Here is a 22,634-nt window from a genome sequence, read left to right on the forward strand (position 1 = left end):
TTTAAAGAAACTGTATTTATTTGTTTGTTTCCCTCATTATTTATTTAGGCCCAAGGGCACACACAACAAAGACAGTGAGCATACAGCAGGTGTATTATAACAGCATCCTCGAATGGTCCGTGTGCTGAACAGCATAGAGGATTATGATCAGATCACTGAATGTGATGCAAAGAAACTCACATTGACAGTGAAAATCAAAATGTGACTCTTTGACATCCATTTTGAGAACATATAATATGTTAGTTATGTTTGGAGAAGCTCAATCATAAATCTTTGAAATAAATGAAGCTTTCTAGTGGTCCCAATGTGTTACCAGTCACATTGAAAAAATGTGTAGGACTGTGAGGTGTTTTACAGCTTTAAAGTATCTAACACACTGAATACTGCCCACAAACAGCATTCAGAATTAACTTTACATCTCACAAACTATTAACTTTAAAAGCTGTTAGAAACTTGACCGTGTATGTTGCAGCTTTCAAAAGTTTCAGATTTCTACAATGCAGCTCTGTGATGCATGCTGGATGTGTGGCAGGGTGATTGCTGATAATAACAAGCTTGAAAAATGCATAACTACTTTACAGTGCATTCAGCCTATGATTATGCTACAAATTTGAGAAAACAAGCATTTTAATACCTTTCTGATTCATGTTATTAAATGTGGGAAAGAAACCATGTTGAAGCCATCCCAATAGGGGAAAGTCAGAAGTTGAAGGGTATTACGATGGAGTTTGATAATTACTGTACTTCTAAACCAAGAGAGCATCCAATTCCTTACCACTAGTTCCCCTCAATAGTGAGATATTTGTTTTGCCCAAATGAACTTATGACTGAGAAAACATATAGGGTGTTCTTCTCATCAAAGGCTTGTGACAGTACTACCCCTAGACCTACCTCTGAAGCAGCAATATAAACTATAAAAGGCCAGTTAAAATCTAGAAATGCTAATACAAACTGATTTGCTTTAATTGTTCTGAAGTATTGTCTGCTTATAATGTTCACTTAACAGGGCATCTTACCTTTTGTCAAATCCGTAAGCATGCACATTATTCACGGGAAATGTAGTATGAACATCCTATAGTATGGTGCTAACATCGAGAACTCCCTCACTTAGTGCTTGGTATGGTGCTAACACCGAGAACTCCCTCACTTAGTGCTTGGTATGGTGCTAACATTGAGAACCCCCTCACTTAGTGCTTGGTATGGTGCTAACACCAAGAACTCCCTCACTTAGTGCTTGGAATGGTGCTAACACTGAGAACTCCCTCACTTAGTGCTTGGTATGGTGCTAACACCAAGAACTCCCTCACTTAGTGCTTGGTATGGTGCTAACACCAAGAACTCCCTCACTTAGTGCTTGGTATGGTGCTAACATAGAGAACTCCCTCACTTAGTGCTTGGTATGGTGCTAACACTGAGAACTCCCTCACTTAGTGCTTGGTATGGTGCTAACATCGAGAACTCCCTCACTTAGTGTTTGGTATGGTGCTAACACCGAGAACTCCCTCACTTAGTGCTTGGTATGGTGCTAACATCGAGAACTCCCTCACTTAGTGCTTGGTATGGTGCTAACATCGAGAACTCCCTCACTTAGTGCTTGGTATGGTGCTAACACCGAGAACTCCCTCACTTAGTGCTTGGTATGGTGCTAACATCGAGAACTCCCTCACTTAGTGCTTGGTATGGTGCTAACACCAAGAACTCCCTCACTTAGTGCTTGGTATGGTACTAACACCGAGAACTCCCTCACTTAGTGCTTGGTATGGTGCTAACACCAAGAACTCCCTCACTTAGTGCTTGGAATGGTGCTAACACTGAGAACTCCCTCACTTAGTGCTTGGTATTGTGCTAACACCAAGAACTCCCTCACTTAGTGCTTGGTATGGTGCTAACATCGAGAACTCCCTCACTTAGTGCTTGGTATGGTGCTAACATCGAGAACTCCCTCACTTAGTGCTTGGTATGGTGCTAACACCAAGAACTCCCTCACTTAGTGCTTGGTATGGTGCTAACATCGAGAACTCCCTCACTTAGTGCTTGGTATGGTGCTAACACCAAGAACTCCCTCACTTAGTGCTTGGTATGGTGCTAACACCAAGAACTCCCTCACTTAGTGCTTGGTATGGTGCTAACATCGAGAACTCCCTCACTTAGTGCTTGGTATGGTGCTAACACCAAGAACTCCCTCACTTAGTGCTTGGTATGGTGCTAACATTGAGAACTCCCTCACTTAGTGCTTGGTATGGTGCTAACATCGAGAACTCCCTCACTTAGTGCTTGGTATGGTGCTAACATCGAGAACTCCCTCACTTAGTGCTTGGTATGGTGCTAACATCGAGAACTCCCTCACTTAGTGCTTGGTATGGTGCTAACATCGAGACCTCCCTCACTTAGTGCTTGGTATGGTGCTAACATCGAGAACTCCCTCACTTAGTGCTTGGTATGGTGCTAACACCAAGAACTCCCTCACTTAGTGCTTGGTATGGTGCTAACATCAAGAACTCCCTCACTTAGTGCTTGGTATGGTGCTAACATCGAGAACTCCCTCACTTAGTGCTTGGTATGGTGCTAACATCGAGAACTCCCTCACTTAGTGCTTGGTATGGTGCTAACATCGAGAACTCCCTCACTTAGTGCTTGGTATGGTGCTAACATCGAGAACTCCCTCACTTAGTGCTTGGTATGGTGCTAACATCGAGACCTCCCTCACTTAGTGCTTGGTATGGTGCTAACATCGAGAACTCCCTCACTTAGTGCTTGGTATGGTGCTAACATACAGAACTCCCTCACTTAGTGCTTGGTATGGTGCTAACATCGAGAACTCCCTCACTTAGTGCTTGGTATGGTGCTAACATTGAGAACTCCCTCACTTAGTGCTTGGTATGGTGCTAACACCGAGAACCCCCTCACTTAGTGCTTGGTATGGTGCTAACATCGAGAACTCCCTCACTTAATGCTTGGTATGGTGCTAACATTGAGAACTCCCTCACTTAGTGCTTGGTATGGTGCTAACATTGAGAACTCCCTCACTTAGTGCTTGGTATGGTGCTAACATCGAGAACTCCCTCACTTAGTGCTTGGTATGGTGCTAACACCAAGAACTCCCTCACTTAGTGCTTGGTATGGTGCTAACATCGAGAACTCCCTCACTTAGTGCTTGGAATGGTGCTAACACTGAGAACTCCCTCACTTAGTGCTTGGTATGGTGCTAACATCGAGAACTCCCTCACTTAGTGCTTGGTATGGTGCTAACATCGAGACCTCCCTCACTTAGTGCTTGGTATGGTGCTAACATCGAGACCTCCCCCACTTAGTGCTTGGTATGGTGCTAACATCGAGACCTCCCTCACTTAGTGCTTGGTATGGTGCTAACATCGAGAACTCCCTCACTTAGTGCTTGGTATGGTGCTAACATCGAGAACTCCCTCACTTAGTGCTTGGTATGGTGCTAACATTGAGAACTCCCTCACTTAGTGCTTGAAATGGTGCTAACATCGAGAACCCCCTCACTTAGTGCTTGGTATGGTGCTAACATCGAGAACTCCCTCACTTAGTGCTTGGTATGGTGCTAACATTGAGAACTCCCTCACTTAGTGCTTGGTATGGTGCTAACATTGAGAACTCCCTCACTTAGTGCTTGGTATGGTGCTAACATCGAGACCTCCCTCACTTAGTGCTTGGTATGGTGCTAACACCAAGAACTCCCTCACTTAGTGCTTGGTATGGTGCTAACATCGAGAACTCCCTCACTTAGTGCTTGGAATGATGCTAACACTGAGAACTCCCTCACTTAGTGCTTGGTATGCTGCTAACATCGAGAACTCCCTCACTTAGTGCTTGGAATGATGCTAACACTGAGAACTCCCTCACTTAGTGCTTGGTATGGTGCTAACACCAAGAACTCCCTCACTTAGTGCTTGGTATGGTGCTAACATCGAGAACTCCCTCACTTAGTGCTTGGTATGGTGCTAACATCGAGAACTCCCTCACTTAGTGCTTGGTATGGTGCTAACATCGAGAACTCCCTCACTTAGTGCTTGGTATGGTGCTAACATCGAGAACTCCCTCACTTAGTGCTTGGTATGGTGCTAACACTGCGAACTCCCTCACTTAGTGCTTGGTATAGTGCTAACATCGAGAACTCCCTCACTTAGTGCTTGGTATGGTGCTAACATCGAGACCTCCCTCACTTAGTGCTTGGTATGGTGCTAACATCGAGAACTCCCTCACTTAGTGCTTGGTATGGTGCTAACATCGAGAACTCCCTCACTTAGTGCTTGGTATGGTGCTAACACTGCGAACTCCCTCACTTAGTGCTTGGTATGGTGCTAACATCGAGAACTCCCTCACTTAGTGCTTGGTATGGTGCTAACATCGAGAACTCCCTCACTTAGTGCTTGGTATGGTGCTAACATCGAGAACTCCCTCACTTAGTGCTTGGTATGGTGCTAACATCGAGAACTCCCTCACTTAGTGCTTGGTATGGTGCTAACATCGAGAACTCCCTCACTTAGTGCTTGGTATGGTGCTAACATCGAGAACTCCCTCACTTAGTGCTTGGTATGGTGCTAACATCGAGACCTCCTTCACTTAGTGTTTGGTATAGTGCTAACATCGAGACCTCCCTCACTTAGTGCTTGGTATGGTGCTAACATCGAGAACTCCCTCACTTAGTGCTTGGAATAGGACAGTTTCTCATTGCTTCCATTTTTTCTTTCTGTGATTTAGCAATCCTCATAACTGTTACATACACTAAGTAGTTTACCAGTGTTATTCTTAACTTGCTCTTGGAGGACTTAGTTAATATTTTGCCCTAGGAATCTAGTACTTCCTCTACCTTAGTTAAGCAGGAGTTCTAATCTGCTTGAGTATATTATGACATCAACTGGCTAAGTGGCAGCACATTTGATACAGGGCTTTTAGGAATGTATCCATTAATCTCTGAAAAGTTGCATGGGCACCAGGTAGTCCAAAAGGAAGAGCACCATATTGAAATAATACCTCTGATGTTGAAAAGGGTGTCTTTTCTCAGGATTTATCTGTTAGAGGGATTTGTCATGGATTTGTCATGGATTTGTCATGGATTTGTCAGCATTTCCCCGTTAGATCCAGAGCCAGTGTTATGTCTAGTTGGGAGCACCCTATGCGCTTCAAGCATAAGTGTCATCCTGTCACTGCCACCCCTTCTAAACAACCTTTTAGTTTATGCTGAAAACTTTTAGGAGTAGTATACACAGGTTGACCTGCAGCTAAAATGCTCTTACATTACAACAGGTCAGTGTACTACACTATGTTGTCCCAGCCGACAAAGGGACATTTACAGTTATTGGCATTTAGTTGTAACAATGGTACATCACAACAACTCTTTGTAAAGCTCTGGACTTGGGTGATGGAACCCCAGGCCTACTGTTTCAGCCCCCCAACACACACACACACACACACACACACACACACACACACACACACACACACACACACACACACACACACACACACACACCAGTCCTTCCCTCTGTTTCTCCCATCTTGAACTCCCCACACCATGAACATTACGTTTTCTTCCTTTTTTCACATTTTGCCTTATTCTTCAGCTTTTTCAAGACACCATACTTTTTGTATGTTCTGAAGTGTACTTTAAGATTTTGTTTTCCTTTTACACAATCTTTTCATCCAATGATGACAAATAGAAATTGTAATTAAAGTAAGATATTCAGTAAGATATTCAGCATTGCTGTTCAGCTTTAGTTTTTCTTGCATCCTTTCAACACACCTTACCTAATCAAGACAGCACAAAAATAACCATTTAGGAAATAACTCAGATAAGCCAGGGTCCAAGAAGCCACAGGGTTATAGATGCTCTGAGATACATTTGAGAGCATTTTTCCAGCCTTTTAATCCAATGGTGGCCTAAACAAAAACATGAGCAAGAAAATAATTTCAGTCTTATTTTCACTTTTTTTTTGTCTTTCAAGGAAGACATAAGTTATGCCCAAGGCTAAATGCTCAAAGGCAACAAAATAGTAGCTCACAATAAACTAACAAGTCAAATGCTGTGAGGATACACAGGTCCTGTCTAGGAATACTGCCTGCCTCCCTAACACCCCCCCAAAAAAAAAGTCACTGCCTATGCATCCCACTGGTGTTAGATTAGGATGAAAGTAGAGGTATAAATTGCCACAGTCATGTATTTCATGTGACTGCTGATATAAATATACATAGCATGCCTCCTCACTCCTTACCCATAGCTTCCAAAGGCAGCCATCAGTATATAGGCCTGATGTATTATTGTAAGGAAAGTGAAAAAAATAGTGCTTACAGTACTATATTCTTCTTTGTTGCTCCTAGACAGTACACTGCCCCTACAGAAGCTATAGTAACCTTCTTTGTAGACCTCTGAAGTCTGTAAGAAAAGCAAAGAAAACAATGACCACACTGTCCTCAGGCCAAACATAAGCTATAATGACCTGTGCACACCTCTAAGGTCTGATTGATTGTGATGAGGATTAAGGAAGTAATAACCACACAATCCCCTGCTCCCCCCACATAACCTACAGCAGTTTTCTGTACGCACACATCTAAGTGGGCTGGTCTTAGAATGGGTGTAGTTGAGAGCAAAGGCCATTATCAGATTTATGCAAACAGGGTCATATCACAGCCCTGCTCAGGTTAAAGAGCATGATCAGAAAACATTTATTTTTTTTCTTGTCATTTTTCCCCAACCAGCAATAGCTTTTGTTTGGGCCCCCACACAGTCAATGGTGATTAAGGGAGCCCCCCTGTATCCATTTATGCAGTCTGGGGAGTTGGGGGGCACCAGAATCTAAGAAGATCTAAGTGTCTGAATGTTTACAGGTAAGTACTTGGCTAGCTGCCTTTGTGGGCCATTTTAAACCTAGTTAATTTCCCCTTAAAGGTGAAAATCAAACTCTGCACCTTGTGTCTGTAAGGTAAACACCTTAACCATTATGCCAACCCCCAACCCAAAATTTTCATTTTCCCTTTTATTCATGGTTTCACAAGTTCATAGCTAATTACTAGGCTAGCTTTCTTAATAGGCCAGTCTAAACCTAACCAATTTCCTTCCCAAAGGTGAGAATCAAAAACTATACCTTGTGTCTGTGAGTCAAACACCTTAACCATTATACCAAACCCCAAATCTTCTGTGATGTATTTTATGCCTTACTTTTGAAATATAATTACTTGTTAGCTGCATTTTTACTGATACTCAGAAGAATAATGTATGTGTCCTAGCATTATTAGGTGTGCACACATAGAAATCAGTGGTATTATTTGCATACACACACACAAACGCATAAGTCATAGCAATACTAGTTTTATTCTTATTTCAGCAAATAGCAATATATTGTTCAACACTAATACAGCCACACCAGATCAGTGACTGCTGTTCGGGGTTAAGTCACTTTTATTTACCTTATTGAGGAGTAATATATACCTGTCACTGTCCCTGATTTCACAGGCCTTCCCTGATTTTGCTCATAATTTTGCTCTGTCTTTTGTAAAAGTTTGATTTGATTTGCTGGTAAATCTTTCAATATTATAGCTAATAAATCCAGACATCAGAGTTTTATGCTTCTTATTGCCCAAAAATATATGTTGATGCAAAAGATGTTATTCTATTAACTTTTTAAGTGAATTAGAGTAATATTTAAAAGTGCGTTCTTGATTTTGAGCCTTTATTCTGCTAGTATTTTTGGAAATGTGTTGAATCTTCAACAAAGAAGTTGAGAGTTACAGTATTTGTTGTTCTGCCAGTATTTATAAAAGTCCTTGAAAGAGAAAAACACCCCTGAAGATGGGAAGCATCAGCTCTTCTTAAAATCCAAAGTGTGTACTGACATCGGTCACTCTGGGCTGGTTGGTGATGTCCCTAGTTTTTACCTTGCTCATGCTCATAATCAGCTTTATCCTAACAAGGTCATAACATAGCCATATTCAGGTTAAACAGCATAATTGGGAAACTAATTTTATTTATTTTATTTTATTTTACATTTGTTGACCGGGCTAGTCTAGCTGGATATATTTCCATTTTCAGTAGAGGCCCGGGGAGAAAAGCTCCACAAAAACATAACAATGAGAGATAAACAGAGACATATTGTTAATAAACACATAGAAATACTAATAAAAAAGTATTAGTAAAAACCAATAGTAATAATAATAAGACCTAGTGACAAAGTTAACAAAAAAAAAAAAAAAATTAGGCACACCATCAAAAGTCAAAAACTAGGGTCGGGGTCCAGTTTAAAGCATCTAAGTTAATTCAAATAGGCTATGCCATAAGGCTCCTACTATAAATAAAAAAGAACAAGTGGAGAGAGAAGAAGGAGAAAGGTGTAAGATAAGGGAGAGGGAAGAGATTGTAGTCAAGAAATGGGAGAAGAATATGAGAAAAAAGACAGCAAGAGGAATATAAATAAATGATACAAACAAGAGGATATGGGAGAGGTAAGAGAAATAGGTCAGAGCATAGAAGGAAATATTAGGGAAAAGAAAGATAAATGCTAGGTCATCAGCACAAGATAGGGTAAAAAGGTCAGGAGGGGGGGGGGAGAAGTCAGTCTGGTGGATTACATGAGCAAAGCCAGTGGTTTTGGAAGTACAGTTTGATTTGTTGTTTGAAGAGAGGTAGGGATGTAATTAGAGTTATATCCCTAGGTAGCAAATTCCATAATACATTTTTAATCCTCATTTTTCCCAAACCAGCAATAGCTTTTGTGGGGCTCTCACACAGTCAAGGATGATTAAAGGCCCCCTATACCCAGGGTACCTAATGCTGGCTATGTTGTAAGTTTTAGTGGAGATAATGTTCACCAGCAGGGCTTTAACTAAGCCAGGGGCACTATTTCAGTGGTAAAATATTTAATGGAATTATGAAACTTGATAAAACATTATTATAACCACAAGAATCTTTGAATTTTAAAGGAGATACAAATAAGAGTTATTATCCCTCTGGTTTATTAAGTATACAAGATTGCTGTACTAGCTTTTGTTGGTTTGACAGACATATTATAAAATATCAGGATAAAATAACTTGCTGTGGTTTGGGGTCCCCCCCAAGAATAGGGTGTGGCCAGCGACAGCCGTGTTTGGTTGTACCTAAAGCCAGCTATGGTTAGATCTAACGTGGCAAGAATCATACCTTACCTAATCCTTCAATTAGTTCATCTGCTCTAGGCATTGGGTAGCTGTTATGTTTTGAAATGTCGTTCAGCTTCCTAAAATCATAGCAAAATCTGATTTTTCCATTAGGTTTTAACACTAACACAGTGGGGTTATTCCGTTCACTTTTTGACTCGTCTATTACTCTCATTTTAAGCTGTTTTGTTCTTTCTGCTGTAGTGCAACCTTTCTCTTATCTGTGGCTCTGGTATTCTATAATATTTTAAGTTAACCTTTCCACTAGGATGGTCTCAGTATGGTGTTATATGAGATTTGTTCAGCCAGAAATTCTGAAAATACTTAGTGTTTTCTTAACTGAAAGTCTCTTATCTCTTTTTTTGTGGCTTAGATGGTAGGTTATCTACCTGCATTGTAGGTATAGAGGTCAGTCATTTTTTTCAGCACATGTGCAAGTTTATGTTATTAAGCTGATTACAAACATCTGTACTTCTTTCCACGGTTTCGGAACATTGATATGGTGTGTCAGTCCTGGCCTTCTCTTCCTAGTCTGTCTTACACTTCACTTCACATAATTTAATTACACTACTTCAAATGGACCTTTGTCATTTTGTCAAAGTTTGGTTTTCTGTGGAGGGAATCAAACCAAATACCTGGTTTATGGCTTTGAATTCCCTGGTCCTTGCTTTTCTGTTATATACTTTCTCTTCTGTGGCTTGCGATCTTTACACATGTTCCCATACAACGGGTGTTAGCACTTTCGGCCTACCTAGTATGTTAGTAAAATGTTCTGTAACACTTTTAAATGTGCTTTTCTCTTCTTCCAAAGTGTTTCTGGCATTATGTAACAGTCCACAAGTGTGTCCACTGTATTACAACTCAAAAGGATTGATCCCTGCTAAGGCTTGTGGTACTTCTCTAATGGTCAACAAGATGAATGGTATTAAATGGCCCCAATATTTCCCCCATCTTCTCTTTCTCAGCATAGACTTTCATGTTAATAAAAGCACATAGTAACTCTGTTTAAGTAATGATCTTAATCTGCTGGCACAGATGGTACAATATTCTTGATATAAGTTGAGTCCCCTGCTCAGTGAATATTTGTTTGGGTATCCTTACTCTGGAAAATAGCAAATACTAGCTCCTTAGCTATAGATACAACATTAGTCCTACATAGGGGAATAGCCCCAAGGTACTTAGCTACATACTCCAAAATTACCAGAATGTATTGAAAATCCAAAGAAACAAGAACAGCATGTAGGTAAACCAGGCAGGATACAAAATGCAAAACAGTAGTAAAAAAATCCAAAGCCTGGAAACGTTGAGGTAAAATGCAACATTTTTTACAAACAGAAAAAAAAATCACAAAGCTTTCGGGAATTAATCCTTCATCAGTGTGTAAAAAAAGAGATCAAATGCCTTCATTTAAATAATAAATTCAAACCATGAAACTAATCACATGACACAGCTGTATTAAGCACTTCAGTTTAAAGACACATATACAGGTAAAATATTACTGAAAGTCAGTATAGACATAAAATAAGTAAACATTTAACTAAGACCCATCCACACAAGATGTTATTTCAAAGTTAACTGTCTTCTTTTTTAAATAGGTTTAATGATTACTGCTGTATTTAAACCTGGAAAACAATCAGCTTCTAAAAGTGTGATCTATGCAAACAGTGGAGTTTCCTTAGGGTTGGTCTATCATAAGGTAGATGGTAATGTCTGCTCTTCTACCAATACAGGCACAGGGGACTCAGTGTCTTTCCCAAAGAAAGGCATGTCATACCTATATTCTTTAGCGTCAGTTGCTGCTACTACCATATTCATTTTCTCCAGTACTTTTTCTTTATAAACTTGATGCATTGAACCATTTTTTTTCTGTTTAGGGCGCTTGTATTTTTGCTGAAAAGGAATATCATTTGTTTAAGGGTTTCGTGCCTCTCATTATATATTATCCTCCCTCTTCTCTTTTCTTCTGTAGGTTGCTCTCCCATATGTCTCAGTTTGAGTGAACAACAGGTGTAATTTATGCCCAGACACCTTTCTGCAGCAGTGGAGTTTTTACTTTCTTCCATTGCTGTACAGCCTCAGACCAGGTATATATAATTCCAGAGGGGTTGGGGGGTTTCCAAAAAAAAGTTTTTGTGATTTGCCAAAAGCTATTTTGACATGCTTTTTTCAATTTATTTGGCAGCTGAAGAAATGGCTGTTGATAGATTGACATATTGATGAAGCCAGCCTCTCAATTTCTTTTTCTTCTCTTGGTTATTCTCTTTCCCTCACTTTCTTTCCTTCACTCTCAAAAGGCATCTCAAGACAATATTTATCTCTAGTTTTACTTTTTTTCCTTATCTATAGATATCTATTGCTTAGAGTTTTCCCTTACTTGATTTCTCTGTCTTACCCTAACAGAAATGGATTTAGAACTCTGCCAGAAACTGCTTATTTCCTTTTAGCTAAAGTTTTGAAATCATTCTTATAGTTAAGTTTTTGTTTCTTAGTGCTCACCTACTGCTTAGAATTCTCAATCTCTAAATATGTTTTAGTTTGACAAGATGACCGACATTCTCCTTCAGGATACGCAGTTTACATACTTTCTAACTTCGTTTCTTTGGAAAGCACCATTTAATTGAGTGATTCATTCTCTTCAGTTACTCTAGTAACTTCTGTTTTCTGTTAGGTAACATGCAATATTTTATTATGAAACCATCTTCCTTTCACTGTCTCTGCACCTGTATGCTGCTGTGCCATAAGTGTGTGTTGACATATATGTTTAAATGGTGGCAATTCTTCCTTTTGTAACTTTAGCCATGTTTTTACTTTGGGGAATTTTTATCACTATTTCTTAATATCTGTTGGTCTCACGTGCCCTTATGAATATGTATGAATATGTATAGTGGTTGCTGCCTCTCCCATATTTCCATTTTAGGCAGAAGTATATCTATGGGTTTATTAACCTGCTAGTTCCTTCTCCCACACTGATAAAGTGGTCTCTCAAAAGGAGTATCTTCTTCCCATTACCTCCACAAATCTTTAAAGTGGGATTCATTTTTCTGTATTGTCATATCGTGTATTAAACTGAGAAATACAGCAGCAGGTTAAACTACCTTCAAATCAGATTGTAATTCGACTTAAGTAAGGGGATATTGCCTCTTACTCTGTGAATTAGACTACTTCAACTGTTTTTAGAAAGGGTCTTCGTTTTCGTGCAAATACTGTGCTTTTTAGAGCATGACCATACTATGTCAATTTAGGCATCTGTACAGCTCTCTGCCATCACTTAAGCCATTAAACTTAATTAATTGATAATTTCTGTCTGTTACCTGAATTTGATACATGCTTTTTCATAGGACTAGTCTGTCAATTTTTAAACACAACTTCATTGTATAACAATCTCTCTCCCAGTATAAGAAAATGTTCAGCACCTTTAGGGTCAGATGAAGCACCCACTTTTGTAAAGAAGCAGGTATGATCCTTTTGCAATTATCAGTGAGTAGTTCTTTCATTTTAGTTTTAGTAAGTCAGTCCTCCTAATTTAAGTACATAATAAGAACTTACTGTTTTGTGAGGAGAAAATGTCCAGCTATAAAACTTGAAAGCTTACATCTCAGAGGTAACACCATCTCTGGTTGACAACACCTTTGTCACTTTTTCATTTTTCTGATTGTCCTGCTCCTCCTGATGGGTAAACTACTCAAACACTACCTGGCATACCTCAAGGTCTTTCTCCCTGATTAGTTTTTTTTTAGTGGAACTATCTTTGGCATTGTTATGGATTTGGCAACTGTCACTATCCTCTTGCTCACAGCAGTAATAGTCTGTAGCAGTAGTCATCTTGGTAAAACAGCAAACACAAGCCTGTCCACACACAAAGACTCAGCACACACCACAGGTAGGATAATGTTCCCCGAACAGTTTTGCTCAGTGCACATACGACAAGAATGTGGTCTCTCCAGTTGAGGAAAATATTCTCAAACAAGTCACCATTGGGTATAACAAATGTGCCAAAAGATATCACCACCATTGTTGGCTTAGACCACTAGTCTATAAAATAATGTGGTTTTATTGAATATAAAAAGAAAAGAATGCATTTATTTCCAAAGAATTATGTGACATGACAAAACTATTTAAAGTACCTATAAGCATAATCCATTGCATCAGAGACACAGTTTCTTTTATCAAGTGTCTCTTGAGTTTCTCAGTAACACTTTTTTCTTTTGGTTTAGATCCCTGGTTGAGGTATTTGTGCAACAATTTGATTTGTGGAGATACAAGAGAACCAGGATCACTGGGTCTCTAATTGCACAGAAGACAAAGCATCAGGAGTCTGTAAGATACCAAATAAAGAAACAGTGTTTCCAGTCTTTTTGTGATATTTTAGGGGTTTTAAGCCAGTTGCCTTCTTAGTTAGGATAAAGCAAGTCCTAGTACAGAGCCTTTTTTCTACAAAAGTGATATTTGACTTCTAGGGGGTTGAGAGACACATATAGATAGAAAGAAATGTATATATATATATATATATATATATATATATATATATATATATATATATATATATATATCTATATGAGATGAATGACAGAGATGATATGATCTACATTCAGTTGTCAAAAGTTCATTTTGCCCGATGACTAGAGATTTCCCCCCCCAATGTTATTGTGCCCTGTTGAGTTGGTATATTTAGTATATATAGGTTAGGGGGGTTGTGTGTGGGGCCTCAAGCCCCACATAAAATATGAGTGTCCAATCAAATGAACTGTGAGTCATGATAAGTATATTCAATATATATATATATATATATATATATATATATATATATATATATATAGTACTTTGTGTGCATTTTTAACATATTCAGTGTAGAATTTTTTATTTTTATTTTTTGCTTGAATAGGTCTGAGTTACAGTGTTTGATGGCATGAAGGCAATAAAGCTTGATGCGTTTGATAAAAATGTTTGTACTCCAGGTCATATCCATGTTTTTATCAAAGATGTATGTATATATATATATATATATATATATATATATATATATAGCTATATGGGTGGTATCTGCGTACACTTGAGCATGTGTGTGTGTGTGTGCGCGTGTGTGTGTGTGTGTGTGTGTGTGTGTGTGTGTGTGTGTGTGTGTGTGTGTGTGTGTGTGTGTGTATAAATATTGTCTAAGCAAGCTGGAATCACCTTCATAAACTAATATAACACCTACTCCTGGTTAATAAACATAACTATCACTGACTGTCATGAATCTATAAAACCATCTATAAAGTATTACCTCTGTAGGAAGTTAATATATAATCACCTAAAACATAAAATGCAATACCATCATGGTCTAATGCACTTAGTTATCTCCTTATACCCAAATCTTCTCTATTTTACTTTCATATTAGTGATAGTTTTAGACACTTTTCTATCATTTCATGCCAGGATCTGCATCTTCATCGGTTTATATAGCAGTTCATTCCTCCCTATCAATTCTACTATAACTAATGACTTTCATTTCTTCTTTCTTTAATGCACATTTACTTCTAACTGCTATGTACTCCCCCCCACATTTCTATAGCTGTACTACTTATTTGTACTAGTATTTTTTTCTGGCCCACTTTGCATGATTCCTACTATAAATGTTACACATCCTATAACTTAATATGTGAGGTCTGCAATGTTTGGCTAGAAATGAACCTAGTGCTGTCTGTGACTAATGTAATCACTGTAGATATTCTAATGTAGAACTTGTAGCAAGGCAACCACCCTTATATATAAACAATTGCAAAGTTGATCTCTTAATGGTTTGACAATTTACATGCTGACATTAAGTAACCATGATTGTGGCTGCTTAACAGACAGTAAACTAATTACCTGTTGGTCCTGATTAAAACACACACACACACACACACACACACACACACACACACACACACACACACACACACACACACACACACAACTGATAGCTCGATTCTCCCTACCCTTACTACTGCACTGCTGCAATGCATAAATCTGCCAGTGTTGAAAATTGTAAATATATGATATAGTGGAATGTGGTGATCTAATTTAAAGCTAGTAATTGTTCTGCTGTTACATGTATTTGTTTTATTTATTTGTTAACATTTGTTTAATGGGATAGACCGACTGGTCAGTAAAGTAACCCCTTTTCAGCGGAGGCCCAGGAAGAAAAGCTCCATACATCAATATGAAAATAAAGTAAACAAAAAGAAAAAGGTTATACTAATTTTTGTTGCAGACTAACATTACACTACAAAATGCATTAATGTGCGAAAGGTAGCAACACAGGAGTTAATCTTACATATTTATAATGGATTGCATTAATAATTAGTCACAACTACATATACAAAGAAGATTAATGGTAGATCAATTTCAAAATATCAGTCACATTTATATGTAGTTGCATAGCAATATCAGAACTCAGCAGGGACAGTAGTTGCAATGCAGTACAGAGCATATATATAGTAGTACAGAGAACTTCTCAAGTAATTACTAGATAAATTGGAGTTGAGAGCAGGTAAGGAGTGAAGAATGTAGGTAAACAGTTACAATAAGTGGTTTTGGAACAGAGAAGTGAAGGAAAGTAGAGTTGGAAATATCAAAGAAAAATAGTCAGACAAAAAAAAAATTAGACCTGCAGAGGACTGAAAAGCAGTATCAGAAAAAAGTAGGAAGGAGCATTTTGAGCATGGAGCATCAGTAAGAGTTTAAATAGGGAAGAAGGAGAAATAGAATGGAGAAAGGCCTGCCATGTAAATATAATATTGTTATAAATATCTATATGAATGAGAAGGGGAAAGCAAGGAGAAGCTGTTTATAAAGATGAAGACAGTGTAGAGTTAGCCCAGTATGGAACAAGAGAACAGCCGTGTATCCACTAAGTGTTTTATGAGTTTAAGTTTGAAAAATGTGCTATTGTCATCATGTCTAAGTATAGATACAATGAGTTCCATATTCTAGATACTTAGGAGGGGTACATAGAGTCACCAGCTAAATTATTAGACTGAGTTATACGGAGAAGAAGTTATTAGAGGACTGGAACTGCTTATTTAGAGAGTAATGTTGAAGAATGCTGCTTAGAATTGGGCATTTGTCAGGTCTAAAGATGAGTTTTTATGGTCAGTAGCTGTGAGAAAGATAATAGTTGGGTAGTTCTAGCCAGGAAAGTTTTTTAAGAGCAAGGCAGTGGTGTGCTTTAGAAGGTAAGCTGGCAGTAGATTTTGCAATTATATTATAACACTGGGGAGGGGCGGCACAATGTCTCAGCAGGTAGTGTTGTCACCTCACAGCAAGAGGTTCCCAGTCTTTAACCCAGCTAGGGTGCCTTCTATGCAGAGTCTGCATGCCCCCCCTGTATTTGCATGGATTATTTCCAAAGACATGTAGTAGGTGGACTGGAAACTCTAAATTGCCCATAGGTGTGAGTGTATGGGTAGCATGAAAGAGCAACCGTGGCACAGTTAACCACCCAGTAATGTGAAAGTTGGCTCTAGATGATTGTCACTATTGAAGTGATACCCAGAACCTATGTGTGCAAAAATGGGGAAAAAAGGGAGTTGTGGATGGATGGATGGATGGAAGGATGGATGGATGGATGGATGGATGGATGGATGGATGGATGGATAGAACAATTCTAACATTGCTCAAGGAGTTTGGGTTGTAATGCTTGTAGGTTAATCTGTATATGAGCTTTGTACACAGCAGGAAGGTTGAAGCCATCTTGCAGAGCTTTTTAAATAAGGAGATATTCTGTATAGCAAGCCTAGCTTTTAATGGCTTTTCTTAACTGCTTATTTTATGTGGTAGTCAAGTTTTAGTTGCTCATCAACAGTTACTGCTAGCAGTTTAGTATACTACTTCAATTGTTGTGTTTGTTGAGGAAGTTAGGGTACATATTGTTTTCTGAGTGGAGAGATGTTTGGGGGTAAACAGGATTATTATTTTTTTGGGAATCAGAAATAGTTGGAAATTGAAGATCCAGGCTTTAATGGAGATAAGAGATTTCTGGGTTAGCTTTGGAAGCTTATTATGGCTTTTAGTTGTGCAGACAACAGTCAAGCCATCTACATTCTGCACAATGGTAGCATGTTTATTGGTGGTGTGTAGATTATCAATGAATATGTTAAAGAGTACCTGTATAAGAATGGATCCCTGAGATACTCCTACTGAAACAGGAAGAAAGGTGCAGAAAGGATTTTCCCATTTTACAGCATGTGATCTATTGAACAGGTAGCTTTAAACTCAGAAGAGTGAAAATGTATCCAGTCCCAGTAAGACAAGACTTTCAATCAACCTACGATGGGAGACTATGTCAAATGCTTTTGACAGCTCAGGGAATACTGTAGATATTAGGCTGCCTCTATTTCTCTTGTGGTTTACGCTGGTAATGAAACTAAGAAGGGCTGTAGTGGTACATTATGATGTGGGTGGAAACTATGTTGTGTGGGGGATAGTAGGCTGTTGTCAGTGATGAATGCGAGAAGCTGGGCTTGAATATATTTTTCACTAAGGATAATATATAATTATTGACAATGGGATGGGTAAGGCCAGTCTTACTCCAAATGGTATAGATTAATTCAAGCATAAAAGGGAAATGGGCTAGGCTTAAAATGGCCCACAAGAACAGCTAGCCTAGTATTTACCTATGAACCTATAAACATATGAACCTATGAACCTTGGACAGGGGGAATAGAATGGCAATTGGTCTATGGCTAGAGACGTCAGCAGAGTTTCTACCTTTATTAAGTGCCGGAGTGTGTGATTTTTTTTCCCACAGGATAGACACATGGTTTTCTTTTACAGATTGGTTAATCAGAATTCATATTGTACATGCTATGGCATGTGCTACTGTTTGATGTGTTCTGAAGGTAAGTGAAGGTACTTTATTTGTCATGTGTAAGATCTTCTAAACAACTGCTTTTCACTATAATACAACAAAATTATTGTAAGTCAATACTTTTATTTGTCAGGATATGGCTGAAATAGACCTCAGACCAGCACAACTATCTGGTTAACAAATCAAATAAATAAAATAAACACATAGTTTTACCTAATTTACAAATAATTTGCTAAATACAACAACCAGTTCTAGTCAGTATTTCAGTTAGGCTAGTAAGAAAGACTAGGACAGGTGTACTAACTGGTAATTCTTCTCTTCAATTTAGGCATTGTGAATACAGTCGCTTTTCTAGGTCCTCTTGCTGGCTTCTCACTCGGGTCCTTGTGTGCCAAACTGTATGTTGATATCGGTTTTGTGGATATGGGTAAGTGAAGCATAAAATCATACAGTAAAAATGCTTACATTTCAGACCTTAGAAGATAAAAAATATGCTGTAAAACAAAATTAAATAGTCATACTGCCTATAATAGCATCACGAACAGCATTAGGTATATTCATTTATAAATATTCAACAGATCATTTTCTGAAAAAAAAATCCAGTTAAAAAGCAGAACAGCCAAACAAACGTAAATATCTTGGCAACAGCAAATGTTACGAAAAAGGTATAAATAACAATGTTATTAGTAAACATTTTTCTTTACAAGTGAAAATTGTCGGTGTTTTCAGATATTACAGTGCACACAGAACTAGAGCTATTTTTTTAAGGTTTCACAAACAACTTTTTTCTATCTTGGAACATGCACATCTTAGACATATAGTGTCAGAGCACTTTTTATTTCAGCCATACTTGAGCGTTCACATGACAGCAAGAAATCCCTTCCTGAGTGTCTCTTTACTAAGACATTTACAGAAGTGTTAAATATTATGCTTTTTTCTATAATAAACAAATTTAAATAGCACTGAATATCTCTTAAGATGTATAGTATATAGTACAAATATCAGTGACAAATTTCTTCAGTATCATTTAAAGTTTCACTTGATGCCAAACAACTGCTTGTTAGTAATTCAGTTTTGGGGATAACAATGTACATATGAAAATGCTGCATATCTTCATAACTAATAACAAACAGCTAGCAGCATCTCCAGTATAGTGATCTATGCACAGTCAGTAACGATGCATTTTTCTGTCTCACAGCTTGACATTTCACACCATGCACTTTAGTAATATGTAGTAATGTCAGTTATGGAAGTATGAATGCAAATATGAAAATATTAATAGCAAATGATAAAAGAGTGATTAATATATTCAGTACCAAGACATCCTAGATTAAAAATCTTAGTGTAATCTTGTTACTTATACCTTGCATTTCCATATATTATTGTCAATTGGTAAGTCACTTAGTTAAGAAAGCCAGCGCCCCAACATTTCAGTGTGTCATAAGGAGTTATGGTTGTTAAGTGGAAGTACACAAAAAGGTACTATATGCATGAATGAGTTAAAGGTACCCATCAAGCATTAGATCTGAGAACATGTCTCTACCTGTAGGAGCAAACAGGATTGACATTGACACATGTTAGGATAACTCCCTATCTAAAACTCTGACAGGCTGCTAAATACACCTCATAGCCTTTACTGCATCACAATCCCATTTCCTTAGTACTTGTAGACCCAGCAAAAGTTCTCACACTGACATAATTAAACAAAAGCAGGGGGCGATAAGAGGGTGGAATCTTGCATTTGGAAATCTATTCACATATTTATCACTATGAGGAGTAGGTGAGTACCTGTAATGTTCATATCTCTGATAACAAAACCCCCTGTCTGCAGGAGGTAAATGGACCAACTGCTCAGTTAAAAATGGTAGCTGTCCTGAAGAAGAGCTACCTCACATGTGAATGACCTAAAGGAAGACTAAAAAGACTAATGACTAAAAATGCCCTAATGTTTTGCAAACAGAAGCTATATAAGACATTTATGACAGATTTTACAGCTGATCCAGGGAATAGCTATGTATTCAGAAACTAGTAAGCCAGATACAAGAAAAAATTGCGAGAAGTGCATAAATAGGTATCAAATACATATTCAGATAATATAAGCCTCCAGTAAATCAGACTATAACAAAGAATTTTGCTTGGAAGTATGTTTACAGATGTATCATTATAGTCCAGATCTCAACCTGTAGAAGCTAGTGTGATGATGTGAAGCATTGCCAGCTATGCCAGGAGAAGTAGGGCAGTGGATATGTCACATATTCCAGCACAGCTAGCTGGAATTTTGTAAAGAATTATATGTCATTTGTATATCAGACTGATTTGTACAGATGCTTGTGTTGAAAAATGTATTTGCAAAGCTGCCTGTATTAAAAATGTAGCAACAGTGTGCCCTGCTAGACAGACAAAGAAATATACATGCATTATTGTAACTTTTTAAATGAATTTGTATTAACAGAGGATAATAGAAGGGAAGAGGTTAATCTCAAACTTTGAAAAATAGTAACAAATTAAATTACTAAGCCATAAAGATGGTATCTCACAGTTTTGAATAAAACCAGAGACACAATGTCTGTAAGAAGTATGGTTTATTAGCTCCTGTAGGAAAAGTGGAAGTGTTTTATGGTTTTATGACTTCCAGGAGCTGCAGCAGATCTTATCAATGCTGTGTTTGTGTATTATTGACACATAGTTGCTAAATCCTGTCAGTTTCTAGTAATGGGGAGTCACATGGGAACCAGAAGTCAGATGACCAGCTGTATGTGATGTCATTCTGTAATAAAATAATGTTTCATACTAGGTGAGACTGAAGTTTCAGGGCAGTCTGTTTTTGGAACGTGACATAGAAAGATCACTCACCTACTTCATTTTGCCTTGCTCTAGTAAGTGACCAGGGAATAGTAACCCTTGAGATCAGTCAGTAAAATACAGTGAGATTTGTCAGGTATTGTTTTTCTGTAACTGTGTTAACCTGTCCACCGGTGTTATTTTTAATATTTCCTGTGACTGAAACTCTGGTGTTTATTGTAAATGGATATTTAGTATTTTCATATTCTTTTATTATTTATTATTAAATATATTTAAACTTTTCAATGTGGCTGGTCCTTTAGAGAATATTTTAACCTTGGAAAGTACACATCATATCTGTTTGGTGACTCTCTGGCCACTCCTGAAAGTCTTACTGCATTGGTCAAACTACCATTCATATTAATATTAATTTCACTCAGTATAATTGGGTACCCTCATAAGAGCCTTAGAGTAGCTGGCTTTGGAGTGTCTGGTTGCAGTAACTACCTTATAGTCTGGGCAGAATGGTGCATAGCTAGTAAATTCATGCCACCCTTTCCCAGGTGTGTGTGTGTGTGCGTGCGTGTGTGTGTGTGTGTGTGTGTGTGTGTGTGTGTGTGTGTGTGTGTGTGTGTGTGTGTGTGTGTGTGTGTGTGTGTGTGTGTGTGTGTGTGTGTGCAAATCAGATCTCAAAAAGTGTGTATGTGTCAGCTACTTGGAGCAGGGACATGAAGCACTGGTTTCACAGAGAGAGAATGGTGGAGGACTTGGCTTGGACACTCGGTTGAGGACTTACTCTGCCACTGTGCTATTGGGCAGCCTTACTGGGGAACTGGGGAGAGGCAGAGAGAGTAACCCAGACCCCGGGCTGAGTGTGTTCCCTGTGTGCTCTTAAGGGAAAGTGTGCTTGATTCAGAGAGCTGCATCTGGAAATATAGGGTGTATCCATTTTCTTCCTAGTGAACGTCCCTCTTCAGTGACAGTGGTGAGAATTCAGGCTCCTTGATTACTGGCCCAGAGTGGGGACATCACAGCTAGCATCTCATAGTCCCCAGTTTAAACAATTTTGTAACCAGAAAGCTTACCCAAAAATAGGGTATTACTAAACATAAAACAATAACTCCATGGCCACTGCACACCAAAAACCCAGGCAACTAAGTAGCAGCGATATCTTAGGAACAAGGCAACAACTTGTTCAAAATAGCAATCATTTTAATGTGAGACTTAAACAATTTTGTATAGCTACCTCATGTCAGTGGTCTTAAAGATTACTAAAAATGCATGATCTTTGGCAATCAGTAGCTATATAACAGACTCATGACTGACTTTACAGATGAGCCAGGTAGGTTTATAGGTAAGTACTAGGCTAGCCACATTTGTTGGTCATTTTAAGCCTAGCTAATTTCCCTTCCAAAGGTGGGAATCAAAGCCTGAACTTGTGTCTGTGAGGTAAACACCATAACCATTATACCAACCCCACCCTAAATAGCTACACAGACTGAAACTAGATAGCCAGACAAAAGAAATGATTCAAGTGACAACTGTATAAAAGCAGGTAAGCCTTACCTGTGAGAAAAAACATAACAGACCATATCTGTATAGACATCAAAAGATATTTAGGAGCTACAACCATCAGACCATAACAAAAGAATTTGCTAATTAGTGACTGTATAACTTCTAATGGAATGTCAGATATTAAAGGAAAGGACTGGTCCCAGAAAGCAGTTATGAAAAAGTAGGACAGAACACATAAGAAAAGATGTAACTGTAAAGGGGTGTTAAAGCAAAAGGTGCCCATAACTAAGAAAGGTTTTACTCTAATATTAATATTATATGCCCATGGGGTCAAGATGGTGAAGCTAGAAATATGCAT

At 38.3% G+C, this 22,634-nt stretch overlaps 1 protein-coding gene across 1 annotated transcript in view; it reads left to right on the plus strand.

Annotated features, from left to right (window-relative positions):
• The window catches only part of LOC122815361 (solute carrier organic anion transporter family member 1A1-like), a 418,921-nt gene that overhangs the window by 184,382 nt on the left and 211,905 nt on the right, over positions 1-22,634 (plus strand). The window contains exon 7 of the mRNA XM_044087816.1: positions 18,309-18,407. Coding sequence (XP_043943751.1) covers positions 18,309-18,407 — 99 coding nt within the window. The remainder of the gene's footprint in view (positions 1-18,308; positions 18,408-22,634) is intronic.

The sequence above is a fragment of the Protopterus annectens genome, chromosome 11.part0 (assembly GCF_019279795.1).
Source record: "Protopterus annectens isolate FY-2018-M chromosome 11.part0, PAN1.0, whole genome shotgun sequence".
In the NCBI taxonomy this organism is placed as follows: domain Eukaryota; kingdom Metazoa; phylum Chordata; order Ceratodontiformes; family Protopteridae; genus Protopterus; species Protopterus annectens.